Here is a 17,837-nt window from a genome sequence, read left to right as displayed (position 1 = left end):
TATACGAATATTATGACTGTGAAAGTGAATTAAGACCTCTATGAGAGTTAGTGATCATTTTATAATTAACATATTTTATTAGGATCAATCGATACATGCAACAACTCTTTGCTTCTTAATGGTATATTATTCTACCAACATGCTCTACTGTGCTGTACAAAACTGAACTCGGCAAAACAACGCTCTTTTAATTTACACAACTCTTGTTTATTTTCACACTGTGCTGTATAACTGAGTGGTATTCAGTGCTGGGCCAAGAGAGAGGGAGAGAGAGAGAGAGAGAGAGATGGAGGAAAGTGAACTGCACGCAATACCTCTTTACCCAGAGTAAACACCTTAGGAATGTCAACTCAAATACATCCAAGTCCACCAAAACAAGGACACAAGTAACCCCTCCTTACTGGGGGAAATGATCATGCTTGTGACTGAAGGAAAGGCAGACCCACTCACACAGTCCTTTGGTCATCTACTTGAGGTCTCTTCATTGTGCATGTGGACGCCCCACTGACATCGTCCTGAAGATGCATTGTTGTAATGGGAGCTAAGCTCCCTCTTTCAGGAAAATGAAAAACGAAAAGATTATTCATGCCAAATATGACTGGGCTGGTGACGTGAGTGTTGAACGTACGGTACGGGTAAACAGAGGTTGGATGCGTAGTCTTCTCAGACGAGCAATGGTTATGAGGAGAAACATTTCTCCACAGGATTTGTGCGCGGAGTAAAGGTGTGTTTGGAGAGGAGACAGAGGGGAGCTTTGTGTCCCTCTCCAACAGGTCAGTCCTCTCCCATACTCTCCCTCTCCCTCCCAGGCTGCTTCTCTCTCACCCTCTGCCCCCTCCCTCCCTCCCTCCCTCCCTCTCACTCGCCTTCCCTCACTTTCTCTCCACGCTCACACGGCGCTCTCTTGCAAACCTGAGCACTTATAAGATGCTATCGCCACACTGCCAAATCCTCCTGATCATTCTAGCTCAACAGGTAAGGGCTGCAGCTTCCATTCACTTGTTTCACAAAGATAGGCTCCTCGGGGCCACTCAGCCAGGGCCTCTGAGCGAGAAAGACCTGCTCAAAACCTGCTATATGTGACTCTAATGCTCTCCTAAAATCTATGTATCTATGTATGTATGTATGTATGTATGTATGTATGTATGTATGTATGTATGTATGTATGTATGTATGTATGTATGTATGTATGTATGTATGTATGTATGTATGTATGTATGTATGTATGTACGTATGTATCTATGTCTCTAAACGCAGGCTGTAAGATCTATTGCTTTGGTTGGCTTGTAAGTTGTGTTAAAACTGGTGGAGAAGGGCCCTGTTTGCGATGTTGGTGTGTGTGTGTGTGTGTGTGTGTGTGTGTGTGTGTGTGTGTGTGTGTGTGTGTGTGTGTGTGTGTGTGTGTGTGTGTATGTGTGTTGTGGTGTATTGAGAATTATTTCTATGTAAGAGGTCAAATTGAATGTGTCAAGCCTGGACTTTTCTTTGAGCCATTGCATCTAGTACTGTCACCACATAATGAAACAAGCCCATACATTGCAGTGCTGATCTGATATCTGTACGTGCAGATCTATCCTATTGATCCTGCGAGGCTAGCTGTTACTCCATAGGGGATCCTGCCGGGAGATAGGAGCCAGTTTCACTCTCACACTCGGAAATGAGCTCATTTCTTAAACTTGACAGAAAGGCTTCAGATTTTTGGCATAGCCTCCGGTGACCTGTGTAAGCACCAGAGTGTTAGAATCACTCTCTCGTTCTAGCGGAATCCCTCTGACAACATTCACAGTAACATAGGGCAATCCAGTAAGAGCCAGCATCTAATGTCACACAGATCTTTCTCCTCTTGCTGTATCTATGTCCTGTCTGATGCAGTGTGTGTGTGTGATCATAGTGGCGTGTTTTCCAAGGGCTTGGCTGCAATCTCAACGCCCTCCTTTCATAGCCTGATGAATCGGAAAAGAGCCCTCTCTGCTCCTGTACAAAGACGCTGCTTGTGAGGTTTTGGAATTTTTCAGTAGCCCCAGAATCGACAGTGAAATCCAAGAAAATGTCTAAAAACAGCAAGGAATAAAGGTCTAATGTGCCCTTTCCCCACAATCTGATGAAGCATTTGCTGCCCATCTGGTCAGGGTAGGGGAGGACAGAAGTGTGTGTTTGTTGAGGTAATCGTAAGGCTCTTTCAGTGGATTTGAGGTTGCTGTTTTGTTGCATGTCAACTAGAAATAAACCCGTGCAAAAGAGACGCTGATAACTTGGGCAAGTCTTATGAGTGAGGTTAGAAGAGACAACTAACCAGATCTATGTAGACTGTACATATCATTAATATATTTACATTCAAATATTGAAATGAATATAACCAAAAAAGGCAATGTTATCGCAACAATGCTTCATCTCTAAAACGAAGCCCCAAACATCCCATCCTCTCCTGTGTCTCCTCAAAGTACCTCTGCAGGGCGCAGAACAATGCCCAGCTGCCAGCAGTGCGTGGGGCAGCAGCCGCCGGCGCGTTTGAGCGCAAGCAGTTCTGCCAGTGGCCGTGTAAGTGCCGCGCCAAGCCCCAGTGTGCCCCGGGGGTGAGCTCCGTGCTGGACGGCTGCGGATGCTGCAAGAGCTGCGCCCGGCAGATTGGCGATGCCTGCAACGAGAGGGACATCTGCGACCCACACAAGGGCATGTACTGTGACTTCTCCCGAGACCAGCCCCGCTATGAGGTTGGAATTTGTGCCTGTAAGTGTAGTTTCAACTCAGTTAACAATTCCATAGAATGTTTGCACATTTGTTTCTGTTTGTCAGGCCAGTGCTTTGAAAAGGCTAATGAGCATATAGCTGGTTTGTAATTAAAGAAAAAAAACACACGTTGCAATTTGTAGAGCAAGTACCTAAAATGTTTTTATTTATCTCTTTTCTGACTGATGTCTAACATGAGTAATGTGACAGCTCCTCAGTCACTGTTAGAGATAAGGTAGAGATACAACTTTGTGCAAGTCTCTAAAAGAAAACAAGTGCCAGAAAAACAGCATAAAGGGAAAGAAAAGTCACCCATCTATTAATGATACGAAACAAGTAACATCTTCATTTCCCTCTGTGATGCCTCTCACTATCTCACTTTTAGACATGATGGCGGTGGGCTGTGATCTGAACGGAAAACATTACGTGAACGGAGAGGCCTTCCAGCCCAGCCCGCTCTACAAGTGCACATGCATCGCTGGAGCCATCGGCTGCACCCCTGTCTTCATCCAAAAGCCTGCAGGCCTCCTGGGTCCAGCCTCTCTCCGGGCGAATACCCCGGCCGGCCTCAGGAGTGCAAAGGCCCCCAGGAAGAGCCAGCAGGATACGACTTACAGGAGCATGCCAGGTGTGTGTTTGTACAGAAAACCAGTTCAGAATGGGCCACTTGTCCTGCTTAACTGCCATGGAATGCAAGGGTGTGCTGGTTTGAGAAAGATCGAAAAGGAGGGCCTGGGAGCGAGAGAGGTTTGCTTGCCTTGGCCAGAGGGACACAGAGAGAGTAGGGCGTTGGTGGTTGTGGTTAGCAGATCAGTAGTGTGCTAGTTCTCGGGGCTACAGTAGTAACAGCCATACATTTACAGAGAGCTGCTATTCATCACGCCCTCTCACAACACAGAATTCTTTGAGGCACTAAGATTAACCATAGTTTACTTGGGACAGGCTAAAAGAAAGTGTGGTTTCTCTGGGCTTCAGGTTAATGTAAAAACATAGCCTTCTTGAACTGGCGTTAAAATATCTCTAATAAGCAGAATCAACACATTCAAATAACAGGATGATAATGGCACAAGGATCATCTTAAACATGGTCAAATACAGATGATAACAGCACATATATAAAAGGAGTGAACTCAAATGTATTCCCCTAAAACTAAGATTAAACCGATAAAATGATCAAATCTCGCCATCTTTAAACACTTCAGAAAAGGGTACGCTGATTTGGGGCAGATCTATCCCTCGTTCCTTCTGAAGTGATTACAAACGGTTGCTGGTCTAATGGATACACACTCCCTAATCTCGGCTCATCTTGACTTTTTACACGTAGCATAATCTCGGCTCCAGGCTCTAGGACAACCCCTCTAAGATTTGGCGTGTAACACCGGGGTCCTGCCCTGTGTACTGGGTGTTCACACAATGCCCTTTAACTGTAATTACTGAAAGCTTACAGGGATCCTCCTTTAGCCTGGAAGAAGAACTGCCTGGTGCAGTCCACACCCTGGAGCCCCTGCTCTCGGACCTGTGGCGTGGGGATCTCGGTGCGCGTCTCCAACGACAACGGCAAGTGTGACATGAGGAAAGGCCGGCGCCTGTGCCTCCTGAGGCCGTGTGACAAGAAAACAATGAAGACTGTGAAGGTGAGCAGATGCTACACTAAGACACATGAGTCTGAACCAGGCAGATGCTACACTAAGACACATGAGTCTGAACCAGGCAGATGCTACACTAAGACACATTAGTCTGAAGACTCTGAACCAGGCAGATGCTACACTAAGACACATGAGTCTGAACCAGGCAGATGCTACACTAAGACACATGAGTCTGAAGACTCTGAACCAGGCAGATGCTAAACTAAGACACATTAGTCTGAACCAGGCGACAAACACACTGCTTTGTGTGAGACACAAGACAAACCAAACCAAATATGGCCTGTGAGCAGTATACCAGGCAAGGCAGGACTTTGGCACAATCCCATTTCTTAGTTTAATCCTATCCTTTGTTTTAGTACCTAATCAAATCAAAGGGCTGTTTTTTTATATCCCCCTATGAAAGGGGACAAGCCAGTGTAGTCCTGCCTATAGAAATGTAAAAAAAAATGTTGCATGATTATTTGTGAATTTGCTTCTCTCCCCGTGTAACCTCACTCCCATTGCACGTCTACAGCACTAGACTCAACCTCGCAAACTCAGGCCTGGGAGGCGGGTGTGCTAGTGTCTGTTGCTAGCATGTCTCCTCAGGTGTTGGGGAGTGAGGTTTTCTCACTACACACGACTGTACCCGCTGGCTACTGTTTCACTCACTCCCCTAAACCTTATAGCCTATCCGGGTCATGGCACCAATGTAACCTGTGTTGTTTAGACAAGCACAGTCCCACAACAGACTCGAACTTGCAAACTCCGGGATGGGAGGCGGGTGTGCTAGCAAGTAGGCTAAAACCCATGGGCGCTAGCATCTGTTACTAGCACGTCTCCTAAGGTGTTGGGGAGTGAGGTTTACTCACTGCACAGCACTGTACCCGCTGGCTACCGTTACACTCACCCCACTAAGTTCCATCCAGGTCCCAGCACCATTGTAACCGCTGGTCCTGCAGGTTTACTCACTGCACCACACAGTTCCTGCTGGCTACTGTTACACCCACACCGGTAGCCATATTCCATGTTACACTGCCTCAGTTCACAAAGCTGTGGGAATTTTCATCTGAAAACGTTTCGATCCCCAAAAGAAGCAGGAAAGCCTACCCTATGCAGAAACAGAGGGGTAGGGCCACGTGGGGGAATTGGAATTGGGCCTTTAGTGTTGCATCAGACACTATTTAGTGCCTTGGCATTCAAAATACAGCCACATATATAAACCAAGCTGTAAGGAGAGCCACTGACTACATGAGGAGGAATGAATGTGCATAGCAGGAAAGATCATTATGGAAGGGATAATGGCTGCTTCGCGTTGTGGAGTTCTTTGCCTCCTCCTCGTCCAATATTTCCGTATAATGGGAAAACCTCGAAGGTCGTTAACCCGCTTAGATCCGGGTTGCCACACATGTAATTAGGCAAGTATGTAGAGCCCACAAAGGAAACATTTGGTTCAGTTTAAAAACAAGTCAACCTGTTTGGTTTTTGCTTCTACTTTCTTTAGTCATGGACAAGGATGAGAATACATTTATTTTGTTCATTCATTAGCTTGGCTGACTACACACACACTGAAGTGGCCTCTGTTAGGCTATTTGCTATTGTTACAGTGACCATTCAAATGTACCAGAGCACTTATATAGAACAGTGATTAAACGGTTTACCTGATCTTACCCGATTCATAGCGGTCCCGTTTTCAAAAAAATATTGGGATACCTGCCAGCCAATAAGCAAAAATACTAGTATTTCTTTTCTCCCGGGTATAACCACTAATGAAACCCACTGACAAAGATACAAAGCAAGAACATTCAACAAATCAGAAGCTCAAACGTTTAATCAAAGCTGAACTAGTCATCACCCCTGTGCAAGAGCAATGCATCTGAATCTCCCAGTAATCAAGATCAAGCAGATGGAAAAATATGTTCTTCTCCTCTCTCTGTGCACTCAGATGGACAAACACATTAGCCATGTTCTTCTCTCTCTGTGCCCTCAGGTGCCACGGGGAAAGTCCTGTCGACCCAAGTTCCAGGCTAAGAAAGCGGAGAAGATCAACCTGTCGGGCTGCACCAGCACCAAGAAGTTCAAGCCCACCTACTGCGGGGTCTGCACAGACAAGCGCTGCTGCGTCCCCAACAAGTCGCGCCTGATCACTGTGGACTTCAAGTGCAAGAGCGGCTCAAACGTGAAGTGGAAGATGCAGTGGATCACTTCCTGCGTCTGTCAGAGGAAGTGCGGCGACCCTGGGGATATGTTCTCAGAGCTGTACCTACTGTAAGACCTCCAAGCCCAGATGTACCTCTTCACATTGAGCTGTACCTACTGTAAGACCTCCAAGCCCACATGTACCTCTTCACATTGCGAAACACGCGTCTGGTCGTGACCCACTCTTGGCAGCAGTATAAGCTCATTTCTGTAATTACATCCTCCCTGAATTTATGGTTGGTGCAAGATAGCACAGGGTCTAAGATACCTTCTTGTATCTCCACTGCAGGAAGTCCTTGAAGAGAAAACAATGTTGGTATTCAGCAATGTGTTTGGGGAGTGTTAGGACATGCCGTAAAGCATGTTAACTAACTACACTGAACAAGCACCTCTTTATCTTTAAAGACGTGTTTAAAAAAAAAAAACCTTGAAACAAATCTGTGCTAAGTTAATAATTATGCTATAGGCCTTCATAAATTTGGATTGAAAGGAAGTTCCTCCAAAGTGAGTTGTAGTGTAGTGCGTTAGACCTTTATAACGAAAAGCAGAAACAAGAGACCTATCGTAAATCTACATCTGGAATTATAATATTAACCATTGCAACACTTTCATTTAGTTTGTTCTGCCATCCTAGCTGATAGTTATAAACCAAACTACTGATAGCATTAGTGCTATAATATTTTAATCGGCCATTTATTGAGATGATATATCTATGGCCAGTCTGCAATGTTTAGTTTGAGAAACAAGGAGTTGGCACACACCCTGGAAAAAAAACTAAACTACAAAAAAGTGTTCCTGCATGAAGTGCTTGCTCACCCTGTGATTTTGAAGAATAGGGCTTTAACTGCATTGCATAACGAACCTTCATTCCATCATCTCATAGTAGTACACATAGTACTCCACACCATATCTAGTATGGTTGGATTTTTATATAAATAAATACTTGAGACTTTTCAACAATCATTTGGTTACACCCTCATCCACAAATCTGTAACACAAATGTCTGGTTTCTTATTTATTTTCAAAATTGTATGAGCCAATGACAAATAAGCAATCCCACAGCACTACAAAATACTATCATTTTTTTTTTCACATAGTTTTGTCAAAGTAGAAAAAGTGTACAAGAGATCTGTAAATAAATTAAGTTTGATGTAATTACTCTGCATATGTTCAAAGCACACACACACACAGACACACAGACACACAGACACACAGACACACAGACACGTAGAGCTCCTTCACGTGGCTATGTTGAGTCTGGGGGCCTCGGGCATGCACACGCCCTTGGTGGCATCCAGCTGGCTGTACTCCTCGATCAGGGAGGAGAGGGAGGTGAGGGCCTCTGTGAAACACGCCTGCTCCATCCCCTCCACCTGCAGGTAGTGATGGAGATGGGCCTGCAGGCACAAACCCAGAGGATGACATCTATCCATCTGACAGTCACAGATTGACACTATCAAATATGGCTAGGCCTAACTGTATTCAGATATAGTTACAATTGAAATTGACGGTAATCAGAATACAGTTACACTGATCACTCCAGGGATTACATTTTAAAACGTCATGTGTAGGCTATATTCCTATAAACCAGTGTTGGATGCCTTTTTAAGGAAACAGCCAGTAGCTTTACAAATTTAAACAAGAGGAAAAGAACATTTACTTGTTACTTCAATTTATTTTCAGTGACGGCTTCCTTCTTAAGCCACCATGTGTTATTTGCCAAACCATGCTGAGCAGCAAAGCAATGAAACCATTGAAATTGCACCGCATTTAAAAATAACAGACTTGTCTCAAAAAACAAGCTTTGAGATTCCATGTCATAATGTCTTCCTCGTTTATCAATTGAAAGAAAGCAGGTGCCCCTATCACCTTAGAATGATGTCATTAACCTTTTTATTCACAGTATTATTTCCAGCCAAACCCTGATTTTAAATAAAATCTGATTTGTTAGAAACCTCTCAAGTTTGTGTTGGGAATGTAAAGATCAGTTTATGATGTAGGTTAATATATTCAGCCAGCATGTCTGAGGCCAGTCATGGTCCAGGTTTATTTGACACAGTGTTCTACAAAAAGGAATGTAACTCCCCTTTCTGACAGGTGTTGGTAAGGTTCATTAAAAAGGGGTCCTCACCTTTTTCCTGTAGAGTTTGGTGAATCGCTCCCTGAGCTCGGTGAAGGTGGGCCGCACACAGGTGTTGTTGGCCAGGGCCAGCAGGGCGTGGGTGTGGCCCACAGGAGGCACGGAGCACAGGCCCGTCTTCCAGCCCTCCTGGTTCCACGAGACAAAGGGCAGCGTGGGCCGGAGCCTGAGGGGGACAGAGAGACACACAGAGACAGACATAAGAGAGTGACATAAGAGACAGACACACAGAGACAGACATAAGAGAGTGACATAAGAGACAGACACACAGAGAGTGACAGAAGAGACAGACACACAGAGACAGACACACAGAGAGTGACATAAGAGACAGACACACAGAGACAGACACACAGAGACAGACACACAGAGAGTGACGTAAGAGACAGACACAGAGACAGACACACAGAGAGTGACATAAGAGAGTGACATAAGACAGAGAGAGAGAGAGAGATGGAGCTATGAGAGGCCAACAGATATCAGGTCTAACAAGAAGGACAGAACCATTCAAAGGAGCCCTGTGCAAAGACAGTGTGTGAAAAAATGCATGTATTGATACATATATCCAAAAGGTCATGAGAGGGATTCATAGAGTAAAACAGTAGAAAGATGAGGTGACGCAAGTGTCTCTTTGCGGTTGGTGATAGTTAAGCGGTAATTGAGACTTAAACCATAGTGTGGACTGCCTCCGTGTCTTCACCCATGACATTCCCCAGATGTCATTAAGTAACTCATTACCTAAGGCAGGTATTAAAATAAACAGCTAAATTGGGCTCCTGAGCAACCTTGCAGAAGGTGTGTGCCAGTGGGCTGCCTGTCCCATGATGTATAGCCTGGCCGCCTCTGATGGCAGATCAGGTTTCTGTTGCTCTTGACAGCATTGCACATGAGAAACTCGACAGAGTTGTAAATCAGAATCACAATCTTCATGTACCTTACAGTCAGAATTAGAGCTGAACAGAAATGATTCCAACATATCTTTGTTTCCTCCACTTTGTGAACTCTGTATTAAAGTTGAGAGGCATGTTGAATGTTTCCCCAGACCTGGTGTCTGCTTGCAAGGTCATAGTGGCACTGTTATTCTTTTTGGCATTCGCGGTCATAAACCATCTGTTCCAAATAATAAGAACTGGATTGATTAGCATAGCATTATGCCCCTTTGTCCTGACTGGTCGTATCTCATATCTATGAGGTTAGGTACATTGATTAACATCCTCTTCCTGTCAACCTTTTAGGATTCGTGGTTGACCGATTAATCAGGGCGATATCTGGCATTTTGAGTCAATCGGCATCAGTCGATGCCTGCGCTAGCATCGGCCGATTATCCCCGAAAAATAATGATATGCCTTTGATTGCTGGTGAGCATGTGGTTTGCCGCTGTTAAGCATTTTAAATAACATACAGTACATATTTTCTTTATAGACGGTACTCATATACATGCGCATGCCAGTAGAAAGTTTGCCAGCAGTAGAGTAACATTGATAGCCAGCCAGCAGAACTATTCTCAAGTGGGCAAAGCCAGCAGCACCTGTCAGATGAGGCAGAGAATGAAGACATGATAGATGAACCTCTCCTCTCGTCTCAAGTCAACAATCTGCTATTGTAAGCGATTGATTAGATAGTTATAAGAAACCCAAAGTTAGTTACAAACGGTTGCATTTGCTGATGGGCTAGAGGTAGCTTCGATTCAACAAGTGGGCTTAAGATAACAGCAGCCCGAAAGCGTTAACTTTATCAGCTTACCAACAACGTCATGGGGAACGAATGTTATGGACTTCTAGCTAACATAATGTTTCTGCAATTCTCTCGTCTAATCACAAATTGTGTTATTGGGTGGTGCGCAAAGAGCTGAACCATTGACGGTTGCAAAATGGTCTATCGCCAATTTACAAACGTGATTGGAGATATCTATGCTGTGTCCTGAGCATTTAGAAGTCTACTGAAAGATGGAAGCGACCTCAAGAGAGTAAACAATGTGTCAAGAGTTATCTGAAGTTTATTGAGCTACGTAAAGACATGTTCCTACCTCCGTGCACACTTTGACCATTGGAGCATGCGCAGATTACGCATAGTGAAATGTGTGTTTTTTTGGTGATTTATTCTGTTTGCAAACGTTTTATTACTGAACAGAAATTGAGGAATGGTAAGATCAGCTTGGTAGAAATGATGTGGCAGGCAAAAATGCCGGTTTCCATATTTAAAAGAACATAAAAACACACCAAGAAACAAACAAATATTTTTTGTTTAGTTTTTTGATTACTTGTGGACATTTTTTTTAAATTGTAAATAATAAGTACGAGTGCCGATCTACATAAGCAAACAGAGACAATGCAGACCATAACAGTGTTAAATAAATGTTAATTTAAGTGTTTTATCAGATGCAACCATCGTGTGTTGGAGAGGCATGGTGAGAGGGAGTTTGAGAAAGAGAGAGAGAGAGAATGATGAGGGTGCTCTTCACCCCAACACAGCTGGATGATGACACAATGACTAACCCATAGGCAGAGCCTGGTCACATGCGGTAGAGAGGAAGCTCACCTCTCGATGTTCCTGCGCAGGTCTGACACCTGCACGTTGCCCCTCACCATGAGAGCACAGGCCAGGTACAGGCTGTGTTTGGGGTCAGCCCGTATCAGCTGGTGGTCTTTACTGAAGGCGTCACTGAACATTTGGTCAAGCCTGGGGGAAAGGGACAGGAAGTAACGTCAGGTGCAAATACCACGTCCAAGTAAACAGGCAGCAGATCACAGCTTTCACAAATGGAGACCACGCACAAGTGCTCTGCAATGCTCATGCAGGAACTCCCCCTGATCTAGGCATTTACACACTCACCGCACTCCTCACTTTTCCTGAATGAAGTAATATATACTTGTCAGCCAATACAACAGCATGTCAAGTCATCAAAAAAAAGGGCTACCATTCTTAAATTCAGTTAGTTGATGTCACCTTCGCATTTGTGCTCCTAGACAAACATGACATTGACACGAGCACCCTGAGTATGAACGCTATTTTGCAGATAGTAGAGGGGGGAAATGTAGTAAATGAGGTAAAGTTCTGTTTTTATAACTATCAGCTAGGTTGGTAGAATACACTATATTAACCTGCTGCAATAGTTTACATCAGAATTATTTCAGATGTAGACTGATTCAGATTCCTGCACCATGTCTGTTGCTTCTGTCTGGTGCCTTTGAAGATCTACTGCCAACACTATAACTCATTTTGTAGGAGATTCCTGTCAATGCTAATCTGTGTGGGCCTTTGTTAAAACTGCAGATTTATGGAGATGGGGAAGATTCAAATCTGTTTGATTTTTTGCTTTGTTTACTCAAATCTTAAAGATAAGAAAGCACACTCAAGAGATGGCAACCTTTCTGCTTGCCTTCTCATCTTTACATCTTGGACCACTGCCAACAAGCAAGTTCAAGTGAGAGGCTACAGCCTTTTCAACACTTCAACATCACAGCTTTTAACACTTTTAACATGGGTTAACACAAGTTAGCTCAAGTGAGTGCACAATATACAGCCCTTTAACAAGAAACCAATCATTATTATTCTGCAATAATTCTGGGCGCTAAAACCTGCTCACTTGCTAAAGTAAAAAGGATTAAATTATGCTATAACAGAAGCTGTAACCTACTACAAAAAGACTTTCCCATACCACTACTTCAGCACAATAGTTGGCAGGAAAGAAGAACTTTTTGTGCTGTATCTCCACACTGAGCCAGAACCGTATAACTGGCCAAAGAGAGTTCTTTTAAAATGAACCAAAACTCAAGGGTGCCCATGTCTAGAAAACTACTGAGTGAGTGTGTGTGTAATTCAGTACATTCTGGGATTGCCAGATTGTGGGTAATGTAGTCTCACTACTACAGAAAGCCATTAAAAAGCATAATTTCCAATACAGACTCAGGAAGCTGGAAGAGCAAGATAGACAAGCAACTCCCAGGTCATGTAGGCCCACTCACTTCCTAGAGACATCTGACGTCTACCTCCCCTCACATTGCTTGAAATGAAAGTCCCTGCTAAATGAATAAATGTATGTGTACTTATATACCCCCACAGCCACCAATACCTCATTTCCAGCCAGGAATAACCTTTGAAACAAAAAAAAACAAGTCCTCCTGTATCAAATGATCGCTAGTTCTCTGAGGTTTCATGAATCCTGTCTGATAGCTTGGATCCTATTTGGGATGTGTTCCCAGTTCGAGGAGAGTTGAATAACATATGTTTTCCCCTGACGAGCCTCAACTCACTCCCAACAAAGGAGGCCTTTTCTCCATGCCTGGGCAGAGGTGCTCCAAACTTAATATCCCGAGTTCTAGGGGCAGTCTAAACACTCAGCGGTAAGAAATAGCAGCGGGGGCGGAGGCGGGGGCGGTGGCGGAGGCGGCACCTTCTGGTGGGGATGTTGACATCAGCCAGGGTGTAGAGGGGAGTGAGGCTGGGCACCAGGTAGTGGAGGCGAGGGAAGGGCACCAGGTTCATGGCTATCTCATTCAGGTCCATGTTGAGGGAGCCCTCAAAGCGTGCGGAACTACACAAAAGAAACATGGGAAGGGGACTTAGATTACACTGGAACAAACTGAATATAATACCTTTAAAAGCCAAGGAATGGTTCTTTTCAATTCCTAACGGTTTGCTACAAATGCCCAAAAGTAGAATGTTACATAACTGGTTCTAAGTAAAGCCTTTAAGAGTTCTTCTGTGAAATTAAGCTGCAAGATCCCCCCCCTAAGTACATGACAAATTCAATGTTGCCAAATGTTGCTCGTCCATTATTTAGAGGTTTGTTCCTTTATTTGTCCATTATTTGGTCCAAAAAACATTGAGAAAACCAGGACTTTGGGAGCAGAGATTGGGAACAGATATCCTCCTAAGTACCTGGTGATATTGAGTAACAGATTGGCCACAATGTTGTTCATGGCATCAAAGGGCTTCTCCACCCCACTGACGCCGCCCTGACTGGAAATAACGGTACTGTCCTTCTTGATTATGGAGCCGCCTTTACCGGAGTGGGACATGTGACGGATTTTGTTCACAATGTCCGCCAAAGACTGTCCAGGAAAGTGGAGTACAGAAAAGTGGAATTAACAAACATATAAAAACCCATGTTCTCAGTCATCTATCTTACTTTATATTTTAGAACATCCTACACACACACACACACACACACACACACACACACACACACACACACACACACACACACACACACACACACACACACACACACACACACACACACACACACACACACACACACACACACACACCTGATTCTCCACAGGTAGAACACAGTCTGCATGTTCCGTTAGCGCCCTCATGGCCAATATGCTGTTGTACGGCGAGGTGATGACATCGTCCTCCGCGGAGGGGTAGACTGAGGTCACGATCCGGTACACCTCGGGGAACTCCTCTTCCAGTAGCTTCAGGACGTACGTGCCCAGGCCCGAGCCCGTCCCTTCAGCCAATCAACAGAAAGGTTAAGGTAGGCCTGACTAATGCAGGTGTAAGGAGCTCAGGTTTCAACAGAGGTATTGTTCCAGAGAATCCTTCTCACCTCCGCCCATGGAATGAATGAGGAAAAAACACTGGAGGCAGTCACAGTGCTCTGCTGCACGCCGAACCTGCTCCACGATCTGGTCCCGATAGGTCGAGCCGTACGTCCAGTGCCCCACCGCCCTGAGGGTAATACGAGTAGCCATCATGTCAGAACAGGAGGGTTATGGGACAATGGCAGTGGCATTCTGGGGCAAGCTTACTTCCTTGTCCTCTTACCTTTCAAATACTTCGATTAACACTTAAAAAAATGTTATTCAGAATGTCTGGGACCTAAGTACTTAATTTCAATGCATTTCAGCATAACATCAGTAAAAAACAGCAGCAGTGATTGATTTTTTTATTCGAATTTTTGAATACCTTTTGTATTGGAATTGGTGAAACATTTCTGACTCAAAATGTAAGTTAACCGTCATTGTGACCTCATTTACAATGCTGCTTATCCCACGTGTCTGGGAGAAATGTTGTGAGGGTTAGTCATGAGACCCTGTAGCTCTAGGGTGAGGCCTCTAGCTTGAGAATTCTCTAGTTCAAACTGGATGTATCTCCTGCACCTGGTGCTTGGCCTTCAGGGCTATATCTCCTGGCACTGGTTGTTGTTGTACTATTCCCTTGTATAGTTTGTTTCTGAATTTGTGAGTACTGTGTGCAACTGTTGATGGATTGATTTACACCTCTTTAGATGCATAGTTGTGGTCTCCTCTGTAAATCTTGGTGAGAGAGATATCTTGGAAGGACCATCTTGATCCGGGAAGGCTTATAAACTTTTCTAGCATTCTTAGTAGATTTCAAAGTTATTCTGTAAATAGCGGTTTCATCCTAATCAATAAACCTCTTCAAGATTCTCCGGCAAAGTTGTCTGTCAAAGCTTCTAGTTGGGATTGAGTCATCTTTATTTTCTATATTTAATTTGCGCATCAAGCAAGTTCAAGCTGTTATGAAACGTTTGGTTGTTATGAAACATGGCAGCCTGAAACCACACGTGAGGACAGCAGGGGACTTCTAGGGTGGCTTTCCATCATTCTGACATTTGACAGCAACTGGGTTCCCAGAGATCAACAGATGCTTTCAAAAGTGTGTGTGTGTGTGTGTGTGTGTATGCACAGTAGTGCCCTCATAATGCATAATAAGGCCTACGGCGGATACACAAAAACACGTATAGTAACGAACATCACATATAACTTGTTCTTTCTGTACATGCATACCAATGAAATACATTTAATTTGTAAATTACACACAGGAAATGGACAGATTGCAACGAGGATTGAGGAATCAAGGAGACATAATTGAGAAATGAGATGTGCTTTAAGACATAAATCACGTATTAAGTGTGACAGTGTAGAAAGGCTACTCAGAGTGGTGTGGATTTAAAATGTTTGAAGTGTTTAGTTTGGGAATTTTCCACTTCATATTTTCGGGCCACCGTAAACCACTGCTAACTGAACCTGTGGTTAACGAATCAGTGGATATGGGGGTTCCACTGTGTGAGTGTGTTTGTGACATATAGCTGTTAACTGGTGAACTGCAATAATAAATTGGTTTTAAGTAGTGGAATAGGTTGTTTAATTAGAAGGTTGTAAAAGGCAGCACCATAAAGGAGCATCCAATTGTCTCATTTCACATCAGTCTCTTTTCCTCTGGGTTTATGTAACCTAAGCACCTAGTTATCATAGTATTTTAAGGCAAAACATCCTCAGGTGACACATTTTGCTACGTTCTAAGGTTTCTCGCACAAGCTGGAGTAAGAGCCATGTCAGTATTGAAGTAAAACTAAATCTGCTACCCTCCATCTTTGAAACATTCCCCGATGTCATTTAGGATGTATTCTGATATTATGGGGCAGTGTTGGAATTTAATTCAAATGTAATCTTTAACTTGTGTTCTGCGCATGTTGTTTCAGTAATCATGTTTTCCAAAAAGTTACATGAAACAACAACCAGAAAAATGTAAACACATCATAATTCATATAAATGACATACATATGACCTATGTATGCAGTTATAAAGGTTATTTTGCAACTCATTCCATTAAGAGAAAGAATAATGAAAAATCCCATGTTTGGTACTGGAATGTCCTAATATGTCCTCACCAGTTGTTCCCTGATCCCGAGACGTCTGTGATTAGTTGTGTGCTGTCGAACACGTCCCTCAGAGGCCCTTGAAGAATCTCATTCACCACGCCTTCCTCCATGTCCACTAGCACAGCCTGCAGAAAAAAGCATTCAAATCTCCTGCTGAGATGAGGCGACACTCCCAAACACAGCCCATATATCACCTCTGGAATTTACCCTGGCTTTCAGTGAACTGATCTTGCCCCCTGTGATTTGACCGGCTCCCCCGTCGCTTCTCCTGGAAGTCAATGTACAATTATTTGTTGGCGTGTCAAGAGTCAGCTGGGAGTGATGCATAACTGTCAAGATGGTGGCTGCATCATAGAGGGGTTGGCATAAATTACCTGGTGTCAACATTCCGGAAAAAGCTACTCAACGCTTCATCATATATTCCTTTCTAGATCAACACAAAAAGATATAGCATTTACAGAAATACCGGTAACTGTTACGAATTCAAAAATATATCTTGAACCAGACGGGTGACACTTGCTAGGCTATGAAACAGAAATGTTTTTGAAACATTTCATTAAGCTTATCTATAGCATCCCTGACTGTTTGAATCACACGAAGTTGAGCAACTTTTGACGCCTGTGACCAACATTAAGGATATCGTTTTTTTTAGTTTTTTTTTTAAGTAATCGTGCATGTAAGCACTTAGTCTTTATATTACCTTATTGACATGTGCGTGTTCCCTCAGAGCAAGGTCCCAGAACCTGCAGCCAACTTGATTACCACACTGTCCCACTGTCAAAACAACTGGTTATAACCTGATGTTTGCTACGATGACAGAACATGATTTTGACATACACACACATAGATCAAAACCGCCAAAGCCTCTCTGATTCACAACCCGTATTCTATTATTTATTGTTAACATGCATCTTTAAAAACATGTTTACATCATGGCTGAGCAACGAGATCCTGGTTTTGCTATCGCTGGTGATGCTGAATATCTTTCAGCTTTGTTTCAGAGTTTGATTTTGTTTCACTGCAAACTGGTTACACTTACCTTGAACAACGATAGACTGTGTCATGTCGAGACCAATAATAGTTAGATGTGAGAAGATAAACAGAAGTATGACATGTTAAGTTTCTCCACAAAGCTCAAACCCAGCGGAAATTTGCCGCTACGCTCCGCGCCAGTGCTTGAAATGGACGCTTTTTGATGACGTCAGATATCAGGACCAATCACTCACTGTAAAAAGCATAGCAACGGGCTGGAGCAGTCAATGGGGCGTCTATCTATGTCTATGGAAAAGCATGTTGCTTTTTGTAGATGTTCTCTTCGGTGTCAACTAAGTAACGTGTTAGCAGTATATTCCCTCTTTCTTGTTTCACTCTTTTTTGGTTGACAAATGTGTGCTTAATCAGGCCATATTTGTTTTTAATGACACATTATATATTTCTTAGGTTAAGCAGGACAGCATGGTGAAAGTAAACAGGGTCTAGTAAGTCAAATAATAGAATGAGGAAGGGACGCT

At 43.6% G+C, this 17,837-nt stretch overlaps 2 protein-coding genes across 4 annotated transcripts; one reads left to right on the top strand and one right to left on the bottom strand.

The window, feature by feature from the left end:
* Window positions 1-594: 594 nt before the first annotated feature.
* ccn6 (cellular communication network factor 6) lies at window positions 595-7,469 on the top strand. The gene is made up of 5 exons (XM_031582101.1): window positions 595-611; window positions 2,453-2,727; window positions 3,113-3,355; window positions 4,167-4,360; window positions 6,342-7,469. Exons 1-5 carry the CDS (start codon window positions 595-597, stop codon window positions 6,621-6,623), a joined length of 1,011 nt encoding a protein of 336 aa, XP_031437961.1. The 3' UTR covers window positions 6,624-7,469.
* An 83-nt stretch (window positions 7,470-7,552) lies between these two features.
* tube1 (tubulin, epsilon 1) lies at window positions 7,553-17,529 on the bottom strand. Of its 3 annotated transcripts, XM_031581197.2 has the most exons (12): window positions 17,366-17,529; window positions 17,027-17,100; window positions 16,701-16,753; window positions 16,534-16,594; window positions 16,336-16,451; window positions 14,248-14,369; window positions 13,961-14,148; window positions 13,569-13,741; window positions 13,081-13,221; window positions 11,226-11,366; window positions 8,682-8,856; window positions 7,553-7,947 (listed from the first exon to the last, which is right to left on the bottom strand). In XM_031581197.2, exons 1-12 carry the CDS (start codon window positions 17,388-17,390, stop codon window positions 7,789-7,791), a joined length of 1,428 nt encoding a protein of 475 aa, XP_031437057.1. In that variant the 5' UTR covers window positions 17,391-17,529; the 3' UTR covers window positions 7,553-7,788. The 3 variants fall into 3 exon arrangements, with proteins under 3 accessions (XP_031437057.1, XP_042565792.1, XP_042565793.1); XM_042709858.1 differs by lacking the exon at window positions 16,701-16,753 and having other exon boundaries at window positions 17,366-17,386; XM_042709859.1 differs by lacking the exon at window positions 17,366-17,529 and having other exon boundaries at window positions 16,701-16,749; window positions 17,027-17,285.
* Window positions 17,530-17,837: the final 308 nt, after the last annotated feature.

This window comes from Clupea harengus, chromosome 15 (genome assembly GCF_900700415.2).
Source record: "Clupea harengus chromosome 15, Ch_v2.0.2, whole genome shotgun sequence".
NCBI classification, from domain to species: Eukaryota; Metazoa; Chordata; class Actinopteri; order Clupeiformes; family Clupeidae; genus Clupea; species Clupea harengus.
This window is presented reverse-complemented; position numbering and strand designations above follow the sequence as displayed.